General features: G+C 40.5%; 1 protein-coding gene across 1 annotated transcript in view; it reads left to right on the top strand.

Moving 5' to 3' along the window:
- The window catches only part of LOC117401292 (FYN-binding protein 1-like), a 71,937-nt gene that overhangs the window by 19,315 nt on the left and 34,870 nt on the right, over nt 1-17,752 (top strand). The window contains exons 3-6 of the mRNA XM_059015151.1: nt 1,937-2,033; nt 12,928-13,013; nt 14,379-14,416; nt 17,547-17,584. Of these exons, the coding sequence (XP_058871134.1) occupies nt 1,937-2,033; nt 12,928-13,013; nt 14,379-14,416; nt 17,547-17,584 (259 nt within the window). The remainder of the gene's footprint in view (nt 1-1,936; nt 2,034-12,927; nt 13,014-14,378; nt 14,417-17,546; nt 17,585-17,752) is intronic.

The raw sequence follows: 17,752 nt of genomic DNA, 5'->3' as shown, positions 1-17,752 counted from the left end.
CCGTCTCATGTGTGTTTAGTGAATTCCTTACACCCGCCCACAAACATTGATAAAGACTACATTAAAGCCCTGTAAATAGATTTGACAGATTTAATGATTTTTAGTGTTTTCAAAAATTATCTTGCATGTAAGCACTCTCCCGTCTGTGAGGTTATACAAAATGTTTAAACATAAAATGTGTGTTTAGAGGATAATAAAATGAAATAAAAGTTTAGGCAACACAACTTCCTGTTGAAATGTTTGTCTACATTATTTACTAAACTTCTTTACTTCTGTTTTCTGGTTCACAGATTGTTCTTTGTATTGTTGAAATGTTGATAATGATCTTACACAGTCTGTGTATTTGAATTCAATAAGTACTGATATATCTGTTTCCCTGCAGGACAGTCTCTTTGTTTTGTGTTCCTCAGTGTTTAGTTAGTGGATCCCTATTCAAAAACGCTTTCAAAATATGTTTCAGATCAATGTTTGATGTTTGGTAAAATAAACAGGATTGTTATATTACCAAGTGATTTTATATTTTTGAATGGTATTACCCTAACCCTGAATCCTAACCTTATCAATATTAAATCTATATGCCCAGTTATCACATGTACTCTGTACTGTAGTTTCTTGTTCATATAAAGCATTGATTTTGTTGTCATATGTAATCTACTTAATTTTGAAACCATTGCAAAGGGAATAAAAAATAAAGAACTAAAAACGGAGGACCAATGGTTATAGTCAGACATATAGCTAACTGCCTACCTACATTAGAAATACTAAAGAAACCTTGTAAATTCAATGACAAACATTTCGACAAAGTCCTTCTCAATGTCTACATTAGACATACTAAAAGAAACCTTGTAAATTCAGTGACAAGCCTTTTTCAATGACTTCCGTGTTGAGTTTTGATATAACTCTGGGTGACGTGGACTCCAGCCCCCATTGATACAGTGGGACGGATCTCTAAATGGTCCCATGATGAAGAATTTGTAGGTGATGGTTTTGTGTTTGGCATCAGGTCAATTCTAGAAATACTAAAGAAACGTAATAAATTCAATGATTTGGACTAGAAGTCTTTCTCAATCTTCAAACGTGAAGACGTTTAAAAAAAGATTTCTAGTCGAAAGGTTTGTCATTGAATTCATGAAGTTTCTTTCAGCATTGTTAAATGTAGTACTATTGAGTGTTTAATAGTTATGGATTATCAACATAAACCCTAACCCCTCTGTTCTATGTCTGTCTCCACTTAATTTACAACCATGTCCTCTGATCCTGCTCTCTGTGGTTCTGAAATAGTGATTATTAGGGTTAACTCCTCCAAGGTTCCTGTACAATACATAGACATACATACTGCACGCTTACAAGCTAAGTACATACAGACATCATACTGCACACTTACATTTCAATACATACAGACATCATACTGCACACTTACATTTCAATACATACAGACATACATACTGCACACTTACATTTCACATCTACATGCTGTGAATATGTGTTGGCTATGGAGATTAACTTTTTAATTCAAACTTCAGCCTTTATATCGCCTGCGAAGTGGATCTGGTGAAGGCAGACATACGTGTGTCACACATATTTTACAAAAAAAAAATATAGAAAACTGCTTATCTGATTGATGTGAACCTTGGTATTAACAATATTTAGTGTCATTTATTGAGTATCAGATTCTGGGGGTATCTGTATAGTATACATCTGTCCTTTTGTATGGCAAACTGCTTATCCCATTGTATTAACATTGTTGTCGTGGCTGGTCCCTTAGTTGTTTTTGTACTTCTGACATTTTTTTCTACTGTTATTGTATTTCAAATTGGTCTTTATAAATAGTCTGAGACAGATTGGGGATTATATTAATTGAGGTGACATATATCAAATCTTTAACCAATCAAATCCCCAATTACTTTTTCTCTCTCTCACTCTCTTTTTCTCACAGTGGCCAGCAAACCTCCACACCCAGGATTCAACACTCCCCCAGCCCCGCTGCGTCCTGGACTGAGGCCCAGCCCCTCCATGCCACAGCGCCCCCCTGTGTGAGTACCATGCTTCTGATCCCCTGCCCTTGACATACTGTAGGACTGACAATACAGATACTTTGCAGATGCCATCAAAAAAGGAAACAGTTTTGATAGTACTACACTGAATAAAGGGGCTGGTTTATGATGCAAATGGACTCCTGGGGTAGTCTGTTATATATCAAATATTAGTAGGTGCTGGCTTGGGCAGGTGAATGCACACACAGATCCTGTTGATAATGTTACTGTATGAGGGGTCGCAGAGTGGTTTACCAGATAAAAGCATGGCCGCGTGGTGTGCAGAGGGAATCATGAAGTCAGAGGAGTGCAGGTTCCTGGCTGTGCCGAAGTCTCTGGTCTTCACTGGGGATTCCACAGGGAGTACTGGGTCTGGCCCTAAGTTAGTGAGGCAAGCAGGGACTCCTCATCGTGTTACAGCTACTGGCCAGGCACCTGTTGTACTGAAGTGTACACCAGCAGGGCTTGCTTTTATGCTCCAGGGGCCGGTAGCTCACTTACTTCTGCGCTCGAGTTTCTGGTGGACTAACTCCCACAAGAGAGGCAGGTTTATATAGGCTGGGAGATTGGCTTGATGAGGGCTTAATTAATCTATTAATTTTTTTAACCCTGTCAATCTAGTCACCTGCCCTCAACTCTGCTCACAGTGAAGCTAAAATGTCACTGTAACAGGAGGAAGTGTTACGTGTGTGGGTCGTCACTGAACAGTACTGAGGCAGACACAGAGTATTGAGTGTTGACACGCCACACAGGGTACCAGCAATGATAGCCCTAGTGCCACATTTAATAAAGAAAACAAAAGAAAACAAATCTAAAAATAAGTTTGCCACACTAAAAGAGACGTCCCACTCCAGGAACCTACTACTCTACGCTAACCCTCTCTATACACTGTTTGGGATCAACCTCCCCTAAACTAAACTACTTTTGGGCTCCCGGAGTCACGGCCTCACGGCGACTCCTGCCTCTTCACAGGTCCATGGCTGGGCAATGCCTTCACAAGCACCGTCTTGCAGTTGAAGGGTTCCGTAGTAGTTAATCCTGCGGAGCAGACGCTCTCCTGAGTTGTGCTCGTGTGCAGGGGTAGAAGCTCCCGGGGTTAGTGCTGGCTCCATAGCTTCAGCTCCTGGGTTGTACGAGCCTGCAGCACAACATGAAACAAAACATAGCAATTTTTTGCTCAGTTCCCGTCTGTATTGCTATGGCCGTGCAGTAGCCTTGAGCTGTGACGCAAATGCTTTGGAGCTCCGTGCAGCCTCCCCGGGCACGCCCCCCAGCCAATCCGAACCTCCCAATCGGCTCAGCGCCGGGCAAGCCAACCTGCTCAACACGTCCCAGCTGCTTCCATAAAGGCACACAGACTTCCAGTTGTGTCCTTCCATATAGTCGGCCCATCCCTGTGTAGGCGTACCACCAACCTTACTTAGCATCCTTCCTGTTCGGGAGGTAGACTTGCAGCTCAGATTCCTTCTCTCTCGTTCAGTGTCAACCACAACTGTGGGCAACAACCTCTCTCAGAAAGCCCATGGTCCAAGTCCCTATAACATCGGGAATACACTCTATCACAGGTGTTATAGACACATTTCCAGACACATGTGTCTGTAACACTTCCTAGTAGCTGATTCATTCCAGAAGTTTGTTAAGTCGGATCATAAAGGACCCAATGATTCAGCAGCAACACTATGGCTAGGGCGCTCACATTCCACCCCCTCACCACTCTGTGTGAAGAAGTGTCTTCTACCCTCTGTCCTGAGTCTCCACTGAATTTCCACTGGTTTCTTGCTTAAAGTATGAGCTAGCGTTGACTGTGTCAACTCCTTTTAAGATTTTACTTCAATCAAGTCCCCCCTAATTCTTTTTTGGTCTAGGCTAATTAAATTCAGATCCCCATAGCGCATCCTTTCAGACCCTGGGATTAGTCTGGTTGCTCTTCGCTGAATCCTCTCCAGGGCCACAATATCCTTCTGGTACTGTGGTGACCAGAAGTGAGCACAATGTACTGCTGTGTGCATTATACAACCTCTCACATCCTTGCTGCATTTGTTTTCTACACTTGCAAGCATTTTGTTTGCCTTTTGCAACTGATTGTAGCTTCAAAGACTTCTCAAAATGAAGTGTGTCTGCACAAATCTGAGCAGAACTGTTAAAATGGTACAGCATCTCAGAGACTGTGGGCTTGGGAAATGAATTTGAAAACTTTAGGGACTGCACCTAAAAAAACTGAAAAATTAACATCTCTTCCAAAATGAAAGATTGTGGTTTCTGCAAAGGTGTATTTTCTGTGGCTGGAGGTACAAGGTTGAGCTGACTGTAACAATCAGGATTCACACCTCTTCATTAAATGTATTTCACTGCTTCTGCTCTACACTGAGTCCAGTATATTCTATGTTTTTTTAATACTCACATGTTGCACATCAATAAGGAATGAGCTGTGAAGACTGAGGGGACTGAATTTATTTAGCCCAGAACATGGATTTAGGGGTGACCTCACTGAAGAACAACACAGAGACTCGGACTGGAGGACACAACTAGAAATAAAGTCAGACAGAGAAAAGGAGACACTTTGTCACACAGAGTGGTGAGGGTATGAAATGTGTTACCTAGCCATGTTGTTGATGCTGAATCACTGGGATCCTTTAAGACTTAACAACATTCTGTGATCAACCAGCAACTAGGAATCGACCATTTATTAATCTTCTTGTGTCTCACCAGTGCATTATATAACCTCATCATTACCTCCCTAGAGCGCTCTGCACTTTGTACTATATAACCAAGTATGCTGCTTCTCTACCATGGTTTGGCAGGCTTGGATTTTAAGCACATATGTTGATCAGTTGTTGAGTGTGTGAGTGGGTGTATGGGTAACAGATACGTCTCCATAGCCGTTGTGTTGTGAGTCGCACTGTTTGAGGTCTGATTGAGGAACATTTTGCAACGGGGTCTGAGTTTTCTGTGCATTGTGTTGATTTACAGGATGCTGTGTTTAGATCACAGTAATTGTATTCTTATTACAATACATTATCTGAAAAAGGATTTTGCTGTTCTGTTCATCTGTGTGGAAAATTCAGTTTCTAAACAAATTATCATTTTAACCTTAGTGATATTATGGCAGGGCTGAGGCCCTGAGCATCTAAACGTGTGTGTTTAGATGTGTGTGTGCGTGTGCGTGTTTGTGTATAAATAAAGTTTTGGATATTTGAATTTAAGTTTGGCAGGGATGATGTTAAAATCGCATTCCTGTGAAATCCACGTGCAGAATGTGGCCAGGTGCTAACTGATGAACCGACTGTCAGTTGGACCTGGCCACATGGTACACAAGAGGAGCCAGCCCCTTCGTTCTGGGTGAGGTACTTTAGGGAGAGAGAGAGAAGCAGGTTGTGCACACAGTCCCTACACGTGGGGTGGGCATGGGTGTGGGCCTGGGAGCTTCATTTCTTTTGTGTTTTATTTCATTGTACTGTGTTACGACACACAGTAACATTAGGTAAGACTTGCTGGAATGTTAGTTCTGTGTACTTTTAAAAGGGTCCTATCATGCGAGTGTGAGCTGATCAGCTGAGACAAACCCTGCTCAGTAATAAAATACACCAGACATACATAATACAATACAATCTAACTAAATAATTCATGTCATTGTAGCTAACAAAATAACCCCATAAACCTGACCTATTTTGTACTTCCATTACTAACACAGGTCTCAAATGTGCAGTTTTGAAATGTTCCTTTAAAACATAATGGGCATCATTCACTACCCAGTGGCAGGCAACCTAGTGCGTGGGGAAAAACGTACCGCATTCATGTCATTTAAATATAATGAATAATGTTAATGAGTGGAAATGTATGCAAATCACCTCACAAAATACCATGAGGGAAGCATTTGATATGCAAACCATATTCACTTAAGGGCCTCAGTGTGTGTTAAAAGCACCGCTTATTGAAACCAGACAGTGTCACAGAACCAGCAGAAGAGCTGCACAGGAGAGCGAGAAAAAGAGTCAGGGAGAGAGTATTTCAGATCAGGCAGACGTAACTAGGGCTGTGTGAGGAGGAGGCATGGCCATCGCTAGCAAAAAGAACATAAGAACATAAGAAAGTTTACAAACGAGAGGAGGCCATTCAGCCAATCTTGCTCATTTGGTTGTTAGTAACTTATTGATCCCAGAATCTCATCAAGCAGCTTCTTGAAGGATCCCAGGGTGTCAGCTTCAACAGCATTACTGGGGAGTTGGTTCCAGACCCTTAAAATTCTCTGTGTAAAAAAGTGTCTCCTATTTTCTGTTTTGAATGCCCCTTTATCTAATCTCCATTTGTGACCCCTGGTCCTTGTTTCTTTTTTCAAGTCAAAAAAGTCCCCTGGGTCGAGATTGTCTATACCTTTTAGGATTTTGAATGTTTGAATCAGATCGCCGCGTAGTCTTCTTTATTCAAGACTGAACAGATTCAGTTCTTTTAGCCTGTCTGCATACGACATGCCTTTTAAACCCGGGATAATTCTGGTTGCTCTTCTTTGCACTCTTTCTAGAGCAGCAATATCCTTTTTGTAACAAGGTGACCAGAACTGAACACAATATTCTAGGTGAGGTCTTACTAATGCATTGTAAAGTTTTAACATTACATCCCTTGATTTAAATTCAACACTTCTCACAATATATCCGAGCATGTTGTTTGTCTTTTTTTATAGCTTCCCCACATTGCCTAGATGAAGACATTTCTGAGTCAACATAAACTCCTAGGTCTTTTTCATAGTTCCCTTCTTCAATTTCAATATCTCCCATATGATATTTATAATGCACATTTTTATTATTGCCATGTGTCTGCCCAGTTCTGAATGCTGTCTAGATCATTTTGAATGACCTTTGCTGCTGCAACAGTGTTTGCCACTCCTACTATTTTTGTGTCGTCTGCAAATTTAACAAGTTTGCTTACTATACCAGAATCTAAATCATGAATGTAGATTAGGAATAGCAGAGGACCTAATTCTGATCCCCGTGGTACACCACTGGTTACCTCGCTCCATTTTGAGGTTTCTCCTCTAATCAGAACTTTCTGTTTTCTACATGTTAACCACTCCCTAATCCATGTGCATGCATTTCCTTGAATCCCTACTGCATTGTGTTTGAGAATTAATCTTTTATGCGGGACTTTGTCAAAAGCTTTCTGGAAATCTAAATAAACCATGTCATATGCTTTGCAGTTATCCATTTTCAATGTTGCATCCTCAAAAAAGTCAAGTAGGTTAGTTAGACACGATCTCCCTTTCCTAAAACTATGCTGACTGTCTCCCAGGATATTGTTACCATATAGGTAATTTTCCATTTTGGATCTTATTATAGTTTCCATAAGTTTACATGTAATAGAAGTCAGGCTTATTGGTCTGTAGTTACCTGGTTCGGTTTTGTCACCCTTTTTGTGGATCGGTATTATGTTTGCAATTTTACAGTCTGTCGGTACAACCCCTGTGCAAGAGACTGTTGCATGATCTTGGTTAGCGGTTTGTAAATAACTTCTTTCATTTCTTTGAGTACTATTGGGAGGATCTCATCCGGCCCAGGGGATTTGTTTATTTTAAGAGCTCCTAGTCCCTTAACACTTCTGCCTCTGTTATGCTAAAGTTATTTAAAATTAGATAGGAACAGGTTGACATGTGGGGCATGTTGTCCGTGTCCTCCTTTGTAAAAACCTGTGAAAAGTAATCATTTAATATATTTGCTATTTTTTTTCTTCATCTATGATTTTGCCATTTGTGTCTCTTAGACATTTAACCTCCTCTTTGAATGTTCTCTTGCTGTTATAATATTGGAGAAACATTTTGGAATTGGTTTTAGCCCCCTTAGCAATATTGATTTCTATCTCTCTCTTGGCCTTTCTAACTTCCTTTTTGACTTGTGTTTGCAGTTCCAAGTACTCTTTCTGTGTACTTTGTTTTTGGTCCCTTTTAAACGCTCTGTAAAGTGCCTTTTTTCGCTGAATATTTTTTTTAATTGATCTATTAAACCATTTTGGCCATTTTGTTTTAGATTTAGATTTGTCTACTTTTGGGATGTAATTGTTTTGCGCCTCTAGTACTACATTTTTAAAAAACAGCCATCCTTTTTCTATGGATGTTTTCTCTATTTTACTCCAATCTACTTCTGTTAGTCTCTGTTTCATACCTTCTTAGTTTGCTTTTCTAAAATTGTAAACCTTAGCCTTAGTCATTACTTTTGGGGTTTTAAAAAATACTTCAAATGAGACCATGTTGTGGTCTGAGTTTGCCAATGGCTCTCTGACCTCTGTTTTAGTTATTCTGTCTTCGTTATTTGAAAAGACTAAATCAAGGCATGCCTCCCCTCTAGTCGGTGCCTTGACCAATTGTGTTAGGAAGCAGTCATTTGTCATTTCCACCATTTCAATTTCGTCCATTGTGCTCCCCACCGGGTTCTCCAATTTTATACGGGTTAAGTTGAAATCCCCCATTAGTATGGCTTCTCCTTTTCTACACGCATTTCGAATGTCATTGTATAACAGATTATTTTGCTCAGTGTCTGAATTTGCGGGTCTATAACATGCTCCTATTATTATGCCCTTTGCATTTTTGTCCATTTTTCTGACCCATATTGATTCTGCATTGTTTTCTTTGTCCAGATTTAACTCCTGGGCTTCAAGACTATTTCTTATGTATAGCGCTACCCCTCTGCCTCTTCTGTCCTGCCTGTCTTTCCTATACAGTGTGTACCCACTAATATTATATTTGTCTCCATCACTCTCAGACAACCAAGTTTCTGTAACACCTATCACATCGTAGTTACTTGTTAGTGCAGTAGCTTCAAGTTCTAACATTTTGTTTCTGAGACTTCTAGCATTAAGATAAATACATTTATTAGTTGTCTTACACCACCTATATAGATAGTCCTTGTTGTGGAATGTGCTCCAATGTTCAAGAAAGGTGAAGCCTTCCTGTGTGCACCACGATTTCAGCCATGCATTTTGATTTTGTATTTCCAGCTATCCATATGGTCCTTTGCAAGGTGCCGACAGTATCCCAGAAAATACCACAGTTTTGGTCTTATCTTTTGTTTATTTAGCAGACACCTTTATCCAAGGCGACTTACAGAGACTAGGGTGTGTGAACTATGCATCAGCTGCAGAGTCACTTACAATTACGTCTCACCCGAAAGATGGAGCACAAGGAGGTTAAGTGACTTGCTCAGGGTCACACAATGAGTCAGTGGCTGAGGAGACCTCCTGGTTACAAGCCCTTTTCTTTAACCACTGGACCACACAACCTCCCTTTTAATATGAGGACCTCAAGGTTGTGTCCTCGGTTGTTTTTTTGCATCATAAATGCTGATGCTCATGTAAAAATTCTACAAAAGACTGTTGGTTCGTAAAGTACAAGACTGTTGGTTTGCGTGTAACAGAGATTTGAAGGTTGAACAGTAAATACCAAGCAGTCATATAAATACTGCAGCTAGAGCTTGAACCCGAAGTTTGACCTCAGTAGAATGGCAGCTCTGGTTATGGCCCTGGGAGGAGGTAATAAATAGATACAGATTGAGCACAGAGATCATTCACAATATCAAGAATTTCACAGAATTCGTGTATTTGACTGCCTACCATGAAAAATATGCATTTTATTTCCTTACAGTATTTTACATTACTCTTCACCTCCCCAGGTGATGTCATACTTTTACAGCAGCTGTACACGGTCAGGCGTCAATGCCATGCATTTGGTTACTACAGCAACGGGGTCACACAAATACCGGCTTCACGATTGGTGAATTCCTCATACTGTACAATGACGTGACATCCGAGTCAGAGGCGGGAAGTTTAAAATGGTTGTTTAGCTATTGTTGATGTATTAGTTTGCAGTGTATGATTAATGTAATGTGTCTTTGGATCATCTAAGAAAAGATACTATTGATAAGCACTATAATACAGCGTGTGTAAACCTGGTGCTGAATTCCGAGCGACCTGACAGCTTGCAAATAAATCATTTGGCTCGCTTTATTTGTGCATATTATTAGCTTCGTGAATAGAGCGACCGCTGCTTGATTTTTGCGCGCAGTGTGGCTTCCCCCTGCCACGTGGTAATTCTGCTCATTTACTGCAGATTAGAGAATAAGGACCAATGTCTGACACTACTTCAGTTTAAAGGACTTTCAGTTGTTTTGTCTTTTTCACAGGAAATATGAGAAACTTCCTGGATCATTTCACCTCAGCAGTGTTTTCTGGGTAAAACTAGTATGTTACCAGATGAAAGATGTCCTTCAACAGGGAAAGTAGCTGATTGGTTACTGACAGGAAGGAAGCCAGTGGGGACAATTTTATCATCAGGTGAAATGACCCAGGAAGTGCAAGATATACTATAAGCATGGCTAGTAAACAGAGCTTTCTTTACCGAGTGTAGTAGAAAATGTATGTTTGCTAAAATATTTGTATCTTTCAAAACTGCAAATCTGAGACACAATGAATGGATGTACATTGCAGTGAACTCTAGAATTGAGGGCCCCTGTTTTACACACTTCAATAGAATTCTAGAATTGCGGGCCCCTGTTTTACACACTTCAATAGAATTCTAGAATTGAGGGCCCCTGTTTTACACTCTTCAATAGAATTCTAGAATTGAGGGCCCCTGTTTTACACTCTTCAATAGAATTCTAGAATTGAGGGCCCCTGTTTTACACACTTCAATAGAATTCTAGAATTGAGGGCCCCTGTTTTACACACTTCAGTAGAATTCTAGGATTGAGGGCCCCTGTTTTACACACTTCAGTAGAATTCTGATATTTGACACCTGCTATCCGACTGAATGTTATAGTGTGGCTCGGATGATAGTATTTGGAATAGAAAGTGTGCTGTGTATATAAGAATGAGTCCACCACAGATAACTATACAGCTCAAGTTGCTCTGTAATGGTAGTAACTAGGCAGAGCCTGTTTAAGTTAGAAATAGTAAAATAAACTGAATAAGTTAAATGACAAATATTTTTAATATGTGTCTTTTTAAATGTCTTCAGATGGTGGTATGGTTTTGATTTCACATACTCCCAGATTGTGTGAATGAATGGTTTCTTAAGGGGAATGTGAGTGATAATTATCCACAAACAGGACACTAAGCTTGCAGGTTTCAGAGTGGCTAGTTAGTTACGCAGGCAAGAATGGAAAAGAGAAGAAAAAAAGTTAATAGTAAGAACTAAAAGTAAAAATCATAAAATAGATATGTGAGAATTAGGAGGGTATTTTAGGAGGATATTTGCTGGTGCAGTGGTGTTATACTGTTCAGTGCGAATGGGGTATCGGTTTGGTGTGCTGTGATTGCTCTAGTTCTTCTTTCTCGGAGTGCTTTGGTAGCATGTAAGACTGATATGCATGCGTGCAGTTTGAAATGTTGCAGCAGCTTCTTTCCTTTGTATTTGCAAAAGCATGACTATAGGCATGCACCGGATGAACAGTGTAACGATCTCCAGCGTTCCGCATAGCTCTACACACACACTTTATCTTTACATCTCTTTAAAGTCAGTTTGTTCAAAACAATCTGTTTATTCATATGCTCAGTAGCTTTAAAAGTCATTTTAATTTATTTTTTTCACAATCATTGTAAGGGGTTGAGTCCTGTTTCTACAATATTGAGTTATTACAATTCTCTTTAAATCTGTCTTTGCCGGCTTTGAGCTGCTTTGAGCTTGTCTGGAGAATCCTAAGTGCCGGCACTCAGCAGCCTTCCTCTTTCAAACCCGCAAAGTGACTGTGGCTAACAAAATAACTGCTTACACTCTCCCCATCAGAGACATCCATTCACTATAGAGGAGGTCCCGTTTTCAAAGAAACGTGTTGTAGAAAACAGTTTTTTTTTCATTTTAAAACAATATCTGGTAATGCACTTGCTTGAATGAATCTCTTTTCTTTAGTCTGCGCTATCACAGTCATTTTACCTGGGAAGTGAAATTGTCCCCACCCCTTCAGGCCTTCTTTCCTGACAGTAGGCAAGGCAAGGCAAGGCAAGGCTAAACTGGGAGCTTTATTTTACCTACTGTAGTACCAGATGTTTTAAAATGTAAATACAACACATGTTTGCTATTACGTGTGTTTCTTTCAAAACTGCACATTTGAGAGTTACAAAGTGAGTGGAAGTCTACGACAGGCACGCTTTATGAAATGCTGAGAGGGAAGAGAAGAGCACCCCCTAGTGCCGTAGCTGGTTTTCCTGACCTTGCTCAGTTATTGAGCTGATGCAATCAGGCAAGTTGATGTGGATGAAGACCTCTTAGACAAATCTCTTATTGGCAGGTATAATCTGCAGAGGCGAGAGTGTGGCTTTAGAAGCAAACTAGATCCAGGTGCATGGCTGGAGTCTGATGATAGATCCATTGTACTGTACACATCTTAATCATTTTAGCTAACAAAATAATTCCATACACCGTCCCTGTTTTGCACCTCTATTGCTTACATAGGTCTCAAATGTAAACTTTTTTTTTATTTTTAATTTGGAATTGCCAATTATTTTTCTTATTTTCTACCCAATTTGGAACATATGATATAGCACACATGTTTTTTTTTCATTTTAAAGTCGTACTTTTGGTTAAAAGAAAGTTTTTGTGCCTTATTCTCAATTCTTGAGTCATTTCACCTCCGCTCAACTATTTTGTTAGCTACAATTACTTGAAGGTGAGACAAATAATTCAATTAGTCTCACTCTCTAACCTTTAGTCACACATTGATGATGCAAAAAGCCCTTGTGGGATACTGAACTAAGGCTACCTAAAATGGTTTTCAGCCGCTAGGCTTGTGGCTATGATCCCTGCTGAACTTTTAATAACCTGTGGGGAAAGAATGCTTTCTTTATAACCCTTTTGCATTATACCTGTAAGTGACAGTTATTTCAGAATTCTCAACCAAGACTGTCTCTGATTTCACAGGCCTGCGGAAGAAGAGCAGGACACATACGACGACGTGGATTTCGTCCCGCCATTCCCTGCCCCCCCACCCCTGCCCGCCAAGCAAGGTACAGGACTGTGCTACTGACCCACAGAGTCACCCCCCCCCCCCCCCTGCCCGCCAAGCAAGGTACAGGACTGTGCTACTGACCCACAGAGTCACCGCCCCCCCCCCCCCCACCCAACCATCAAGCAAGGTACAGGACTGTGCTACTGACCCACAGTCACCGCCCCCCCTGCCCGCCAAGCAAGGTACAGGACTGTGCTACTGACCCACAGAGTCCCCCCCCCCCCCCCCCCCAACCATCAAGCAAGGTACAGGACTGTGCTACTGACCAGCAGTCAAGGGATCTCCCAGGCTTGCTGTTCATCACAGCTGGGGGGGAGTTCAATTACTCTATCATCAAGTTCTGAGTCATTTCTAACCCCCCCTCCTCCTTATCATCAACCACAATCACAGCCTTGTCTAGGCATGGAGTGGGCTTACGTGCTCTTCCCAATGTTGTTGTCTACTTGACGTAGTTTCTTATAGTCTCCACTTAATTTCCACTTACTGTCTCCCTCCTCTGGTCTGGGTTTCTGTGCTGTGTTTGAAATATTGTCTCGGGTGAAACACCTGACAGATTACGCTATTGAACACTACTGGCTGGAAACTGCTTTGTGTTGGCCATGCTCCTTTATTATCCTGCCCATCTAACATCCCTCAGATCAAGCCTGAACTCCAATCATTAACCCCCTTCACTAGTCTTCTTTAATGAGATCTCCCAAAGCAGCCTATCAAAATAGAACATGAAACCCACAGGGTTTTCTGAGCAGTACGAGCTCCAACCAATGAAGCTTCAAGGTGTTTAGGTAATTGCACGTAGAGGTGCACAATGATCTTAACTGTTCCATTAAGCCAGGCCTCCAGGGAGAACAGCATTGCACACACCCCTAACCCCTGATCTTATATCACAGAGACAGCCAGGCCTCCAGGGAGAACAGCATTGCACACACCCCTAACCCCTGATCTTATATCACAGAGACAGCCAGGCCTCCAGGGAGAACAGCATTGCACACACCCCTAACCCCTGATCTTATATCACAGAGACAGCCAGGCCTCCAGGGAGAACAGCATTGCACACACCCCTAACCCCTGATCTTATATCACAGAGACAGCCAGGTCTCCAGGGAGAACAGCATTGCACACACCCCTAACCCCTGATCTTATATCACAGAGACAGCAAATAGATCTTGGTCAACTTCCGTAGCCTGGTGTCTATAATTGAAGTTGGCTTCAGTGAGTGGATTTGTTCCAGTACCATCTGTGTCCATCAACGCTTTACCCAGTTCCAGGGTTTTCTCCCAGTCTCTAGCCCAGGAGGACCTGCTACAGAACTGGTTGTTAGCTAATGAATCAAAATATGTTGAACTAAAAGTGCGTTTGTTTTCAGATTCCTGGAACAACCAAGGGTCTAATCAAGGAGATGAGGTAAGAATTCCCTTGTGATATCACTGTTAAAGTGCATGATACTAACCAAGTAATTCCAGTCAATCAGAGCTATTGTATTGCCACCATATAACAGTGTATACTGTTATTTAAATATGTTATTTAAATGGTCTGATTGTGGCAGGTGTATGTGTGACATGCTATACAAATGTATTGTGGTTTGTTGTTTTTTTCTGCTATGTACTGTACAGTGCTTTGCGATACTTTTGTATAAAAAGCGCTATATAAATGCAATACATAAATAAATAAATACATGTTGCCTGGGGACAGGTTAGTGGTTGCACTCTGGTGTACCAGCTTGTGACCCAATTGAAAACAGGAATAATGAACCCACGACCCCAAATTATTCACTATTCGATATTTTAACTTAAATACTTAACCAATCAACTCCTCGTTTTTTTCAATAAATTCAGACAGAAGTAGAAAGATTTCCTAACGGCATTCTATCATTCGTTTCTGCCACAGTTGCAGCTTTTCCACCTTTTCCGTGCATTACTAAATGTAATTCGTTTAGGTAAGTGAATAAATCCGCAAGGTATGCCAGCTAAAGAAGCCAATTATTGTCATCAGTATAATCGGCAAGGGGTGCTTTTTTCAGTGAGGAATGAATGCACCCTTTTTGAAGCTCAAACAGATGCTGCAGCATCTTCCCATGGGAAAGCCAATGTATTTCAGTGTGCATTAATAGCTGTTCATGATCGGCTCCTAATTCACAGCACAAAGCCTAAAAGCCTCATGCGTTTAAAGCACCGGTCTCAACCTTAACTGCTGCATTTAAAACAGCATGAATTTCATCAGACATGTTCTTACAGGCCAGAGCTCCACGGTGTAGAAAGCAAATTACTTTTAACTTTTCTGCAGCACTGGTGCCCAGGATTTCATGTCGATTCCCACTGGTAATATTAGTTTCTCAGCAATTGTGTGCAGTTTTTTGCACTATATACATTGTAACCAGGTAGGACACATTCATCTCCTTCTCTGAGACAGTGACTGATTTTTTTAAGAACGTTTGCTGTTCAGCTAATTGATCAGCTTCTGGATGCTGTGTCTCAAGATGCCATTTGGATAGCTTAAGGCTTCGTTAGCCAGTACTACACAACAAATGACACGATGAGTAGTCGGACCATCCTCGTTTCCAATGTAAGAAAAACCGAAGTTAATATAAGAAGTTAACCAAGATCATGCAACAGTCTCTTGACACAGGGGTTGTACTGACAGACTGGAGAATTGCAAACATAATACCGATCCACAAAAAGGGAGACAAAACCGAACCAGGTAACTACAGACCAATAAGCCTGACTTCTCTTATATGTAAACTTATGGAAACTATAATAAGATCCAAAATGGAAAATGACCTATATGACCTATATGGTAACAGTATCCTGTCAGCATGGTTTTAGGAAAGGGAGATCGTGTCTAATTAACCTACTTGACTTTCTTGAGGATGCAACATCGACAATGGTTTATTTAGATTTCCAGAAAGCTTTTGACAGTCCCGCATAAAAGATTAATCCTCAAACTGAACGCAGTAGGGATTCAAGGAAATGCATGCACATGGATTAGGGAGTGGTTAACATGTAGAAAACAGAAAGGACTGATTAGAGGAGAAACCTCAAAATGGAGCGAGGTAACCAGTGGTGTACCACAGGGATCAGTATTAGGTCCTCTGCTATTCCTAATCTACATTAATGATTTAGATTCTGGTATAGTAAGCAAACTTGTTAAATTTGCAGATGACACAAAATAGGAAGAACAAAGGTCATTCAAAATGATCTAAACAGCATTCAGAACTGGGCAGACACATGGCAAATTACATTTAATAGAGAAAAGTGTAAGGTACTGCACGCAGGCAATAAAAATGTGCATTATAAATATCATATGGGAGATACTGAAATTGAAGAAGGAATCTATGAAAAGACCTAGGAGTTTATGTTGACTCAGAAATGTCTTCATCTAGACAATGTGGGGAAGCTATAAAAAAGGCCAACAAGATGCTCGAATATATTGTGAAAAGTGTTGAATTTAAATCAAGGGAATTAATGTTAAAACTTTACAATGCATTAGTAATACCTCATCTAGAATATTGTGTTCAGTTCTGGTCATCTCATTACAAAATGGATATTGCTGCTCTAGAAAGAGTGCAAAGAAGAGCAACCAGAATTATCCCGGGTTTAAAAGGCATGTCGTATGCAGACAGGCTAAAAGAATTGAATCTATTCAGTCTTGAACAAAGAAGATTACGCGGCGATCTGATTCAAACATTCAAAATCCTAAAAGGTATTGACTGTGTCGACCCAGGGGACTTTTTCGACCTGAAAAAAGAAACAAGGACCAGGGGTCACAAATGGAGATTAGATAAAGGGGCATTCAGAACAGAAAATAGAAAGCACTTTTTTATACAGAGAATTGTGAGGGTTTGGAACCAACTCCCCCGTAATGTTGTTGAAGCTGACACTCTGGGATCCTTCAAGAAGCTGCTTGATGAGATTCTGGGATCAATAAGCTACTAACAACCAAACAAGCTCGTTTGTAAACTTTCTCATGTTCTTATGTTCTTATGTAATTCTGAGAATTTCTTGTTTCTTTGAGCTGCAAGTAGGATTAGACATTTTTCGTTTTGCATCCATTTGAACACCTGTTTTCAAAATCACAAGTAAACGCAAATAAAATGTCCTCTTATGCATTATTTTCCGGTTCATATTTAAAGCAGAAGACTGGTGATAAAAAAATACATTTTTTACATAATTACTGCTTATGATTTATATGCAAATTATATTTATTTGGAATATAAGCACAGAAACAAAATCTTAATAGTGTGCACTAAACTTCATATTTTGTGGATTGTTTGGCGACCCATCAGAAACCTTGCATTGACCCGTATTTGGGTCGCGACCCCCACTTTGGGAAACATAGCTCTAAACTTTCTAAGCTTCTGACTTTTAAAAAGTCCCTGGGATGTGATGACTGATACAGATATAAAAAGTGAACTTGAAGAAGAATACATTCGATAAGGGACTCTGATAATTCAGACCCCTGCCAAGTTGCTTTTTAAAGATGAATATTCCCTGATCCAGCTGTTAATAAAACTGAGCACATTGCTTTCTCTGTACAGGACAGCGATGGCAGTGAGATCTATGAAGAGGTTGACAGGTAAGGCTTTCATTGGCTTCATCTCATTGCTGGGTTACTGGGCCCTGTTCACAAAGCTCTGAACTGCATATCCGATTGTGATGAAACAAAGTTATTAACAATATCTAAACCTGTATAGTATGGGGGCGTCTGTCTGTACAAACACACTGCCAGGCCACTTTATTAGGA

This window comes from Acipenser ruthenus, chromosome 49, assembly GCF_902713425.1.
Source record: "Acipenser ruthenus chromosome 49, fAciRut3.2 maternal haplotype, whole genome shotgun sequence".
In the NCBI taxonomy this organism is placed as follows: domain Eukaryota; kingdom Metazoa; phylum Chordata; class Actinopteri; order Acipenseriformes; family Acipenseridae; genus Acipenser; species Acipenser ruthenus.
The sequence above is the reverse complement of the archived record's forward strand: the minus strand, read 5'-3'. Positions and strand labels throughout refer to the sequence as shown.